Source organism: Homalodisca vitripennis, unplaced genomic scaffold (assembly GCF_021130785.1).
Source record: "Homalodisca vitripennis isolate AUS2020 unplaced genomic scaffold, UT_GWSS_2.1 ScUCBcl_13686;HRSCAF=24023, whole genome shotgun sequence".
Classification (NCBI taxonomy): domain Eukaryota; kingdom Metazoa; phylum Arthropoda; class Insecta; order Hemiptera; family Cicadellidae; genus Homalodisca; species Homalodisca vitripennis.
The window spans coordinates 1-3,863 of NW_025789797.1; the positions used below are offsets into that span (position 1 = coordinate 1).

The following is a 3,863-nucleotide window of genomic DNA, read 5'->3' on the forward strand; positions in this document are numbered from 1 at the left end:
TGGTTGCTCTATTGGAACAGTATTGCATTATTCTTAAATGACTGATAATATTCAAACTGAGGGAGTGCTAATCCAGCACCTTGACCGTGTCAATGCACTGAATAAACACCTCCCAGGTGTGACGTCAACATGAAGGTGCTTATTGCAGGGGGTGCTAAGGCAGAGTCACTCTTTGTAGCACTGTGTATTAAATAAATATTACTACTCCAGTTATAACAGCATTGTACTTACTGGCAAAAGGTATTTTTCTGCTGGTGTCAAGTCTTTAGAATATTTGATAATCCACTCTTCCAGCTCTTTGGTGTTTTTTGCTGGGAAAGCTTCTTTGGTACTTTGTTTGCTTATGGCTAATACTATGTCCACTAACATTGTCTGTATCCTTGTCAGTTTATCTGTGTAAGGATGTTTGTTTTTTATAGCATTTTCCCGGGCAACTCTGTGAACAAATTTTAAGAAACATTATTATCATATTATTAAAGCACTTGATTGTTGTTTTATTACTAGCCTACATACAATTTCCGATTATTACAAAAAAGTTGTGTTAAAAGACTTTTTCATCAGAAATTTGAAAAATCTGAAGACAGAATTTCTTAAATACTATCTTATATCATATCATGGACATATATGATATAAATGAATCACTGTAAAATATGGTTTGGAAATTCTCTAATTTTACATTTAAATAAGGAAAAATGTAATGATTTTGATCTGTATGGCTCAAATAAGACATTAATCTTTTTTAGTGTTTGACTGACTTATTGAACTAAAGACACTCCCATAGCAAAAATATTAAAAATGGTCATGAACTGAGTGGAATTTTACAAATTTTGGTCTTGATAAAAACTTACATACACTAATTGTAATTCATTTATAAAATCAATAATAATAAACTCTATATCAGTAAACTACAGCACAACAAAGTCCACAGTAAATTTAAGCTCTGTTTTTTCCTTTTATTATAGTGTTCTTGAAATACACTTAGAGGTATTTTGCCCATGTTTAATCATTTCTGCCACTTTTTTTGTTTTGATTGATATTGATTTGTTAAATATGTTAATTTTTCTATACCCTCCAGGCAGGTCAAATTTGTATAACATAGAGCCTATGGCTAATAAAATTAGTGATGCCAAGATTTTATTTATATTGATTACAAATAAAAAAATATATTTCTAAAACCAATGATGAAGTGGTGTGATGAATTAAACCATCTATCTGTCTGTAACAGTCTATGATGTCGGTTGGTCTCCGTAGGGTTATACTAAAAACTTAAAATTTAACAATCCTATTTATAAGGAATATATTTTCCAAGAAGATACACCACAAACTTATCCCTAATTATAGTTTTACATTAGAGATCAAATCTAAACGTACTGCACAAGAAAACAGATAGCAAAACTAAAATCAATATTTAAGTCAATTTAGAAAATAATAAAATAGTGGAAATATTTGGAGGCCAACATATGACAATTTTAACAAACTAGTTTTTTTTTACAATATTACATATTACAAATCCCATTCTTCGCCGCACCTATTTTCAGAGCTATTTCGATTTTAAGGACTATGTACTGAAAAAACCTATGGATGGCCCCCTTAAAAACATACAACCCTCATTCTTAAACTGCGTCTATTTTCAGACATCCATAACTTACATTTTCTATATTTGGCCCGTAAAATCAATATAGCTCCAAAAATAGGCACAGCCTAAGAATGAAATTTGCAATAAAATATAGGAGACTATATTTAGAATGTGCAAATGATGTTTCAATAAAATCGGCCACTACATTTTTGAGGTTCAGATCCATAACTTAGTTTCAGTTTTTGTCCCGCAAAATCAATATAGTTTCAAAAATAGGCGAGAACCAAGATTAAGGATTGTAATATAATATGACTAGAATGTGTATGCAAAGTTTTAATTGGCCTTAAAATCAATATTGTACCAAAAATAACCGCTGTGAATGGCGATTATTATAATAAAAGTTGACTTTACTAATTTCAAACCTATACTGGGATTCTATATTAGTAGGTTCTATAGACGTTTTGTATTTGTAGTAGTAGTTATCTTCAGGTTATAAAATTAATATAGATTTTGTATGTGATTAGTTCAGGAACTAGGAGTTAGGAACTAGGTCAGGGTAATTATTCTTTATATGGATGGAATCTATGGTCAGTTTCACGTTGGCAATGATTTAAGGTGTGGTATGAATAATTTTTTGTATCTTGCACCACTCTTCTGATAATAAATCACACAATGTACTATAATGTTATCTTAAAAGTGAATATTAAATAATATTCCTACTATGCTTTGAATACTACAGAACCCACAGTAAACACATTTTTTCATTTTTAGTATTAATGGACTCAGTTTATTTATAACCTTTGAGCTTGAATATTTTGTGAATGCGTTTAAAGCATTTACCAATTCAATGACATGGTGCAACTGCATCAGACTTAGTTATTGTTAGTATTTATAATGTGTATCTTTTATAAGATAGAAAATCTTGTATAGCCTATTTTATAGTAAAATTTATCAATGGCAATAAATACTCTTGATTGGAAAGTTTTGATTTTTATAAAAAATATATTATTCATTCATCTTACAATTTACTGCTTGGGTAAATAAATCTTTGGTCTCACATAACACGGTGTGGTACAGTGGTATTTCAGTGAACTTGCTAAAACATTTTAAAACAATTACTGCACCAGGAGTTGCAAGTCTGCCAACTAAATCATTACTCACCCGAGATGACATAACAATTCGTCTGTATTTCCAATTGCATGAAATATTCTATCATCTTTTGGTAACTGCACATCGTTTACTAATGAGTATCCACAGTCACCTTCACGTGAGAAAGGTAACACAGGCTCTTCTACTGGTGTGGTCTCTTCTGCTGGCTTCCCCTCTTTATGAGAGTTGGAACTACTAAAAAAAGGTAACATCATTTACAATCTCTTTTCCTTAATTCCATATACTTAAATTAATATTCATTAATCATTTACCTGGGGGTAGGGTGTGATAAGCGGACCCGGTTTTATTATATCGAAGAATGTAGTTTTCGATACCTAATATTCGCATCTCAAATCCTAGACTATCAATCGATATAAAAGTATCTATAGTCCTCAAAAACAATCATATGCTTTAAATTTAAATATGAATTTAATATTTATAGTGATCAAACAAATTGAAGGTGTTTGCAGGAGAAAAAAAACCAACATTAGTTAGTCACAAAAACTAAAATTTTTCAGGAGAAGCAAAAACAAAAGTTTCAAACGGTCTGTAAAAAAAAGAACATAACTTTTTGACCTTTAAAAACTGGATCTAGGTTTTAGTATAACTGTTTTTTATATAAAATATCAAAAAAAATTAGCTCATTGGCAAAACAATTAGTTTTTTATTTTTAAAAAATGTGTTCCCCGCGGGTAAACATACGCCATGGACTTAGCTTGGTTTTTTCCCCTGCACACGATCGGATCCTCAATTGGGTTTATTCCCCTGTAAATTAAATGGAAAACAAACTAGGATCAAAATTATTTTTTAACTTCTAGGTTTTATTATCACATTTAGATTGAAAAAAAGGACAAAACAAAACTTAGATATATGTAAATATTTGAAAACTGTGAAAGTCTGTCATTTTCATTGGATATGGTCCAACGTCTTTCTTTTAGTTAGCTCCACACACTTTTGGTTACCTCCACTTTAGGTTACATTTTCACTTGAGGTTTCTTCCTAAAACACAATGAAAAAACCAAATAATATCCAACTAATAGGATATAGTTTTAATCCTCACAAACTGTAAATACTAACAAAAAGAAAATTGTGAATAATTCAATATTTGCAAAGACAAAGTATCTTAGGTTTGTTATTT

General features: G+C 30.3%; 1 protein-coding gene across 1 annotated transcript; it reads right to left on the reverse strand.

Moving 5' to 3' along the window:
- Positions 1-195: 195 nt before the first annotated feature.
- On the reverse strand, positions 196-2,955 carry LOC124375126 (corrinoid adenosyltransferase-like). Its single transcript, XM_046833234.1, has 2 exons — positions 2,738-2,955; positions 196-436 (listed from the first exon to the last, which is right to left on the reverse strand). Exons 1-2 carry the CDS (start codon positions 2,938-2,940, stop codon positions 211-213), a joined length of 429 nt encoding a protein of 142 aa, XP_046689190.1. The 5' UTR covers positions 2,941-2,955; the 3' UTR covers positions 196-210.
- Positions 2,956-3,863: the final 908 nt, after the last annotated feature.

Coding starts and splice junctions, on each gene's coding strand:
- LOC124375126 (XM_046833234.1), bottom strand. CDS start 2,940: ATGATGTTACCTTTTTTTAGTAGTTCCAACTCTCATAAAGAGGGGAAG. Junction 437..2,737: donor GAATTGTTATGTCATCTCGG/GTGAGTAATGAT, acceptor ATTTGTTCACAG/AGTTGCCCGGGAAAATGCTA.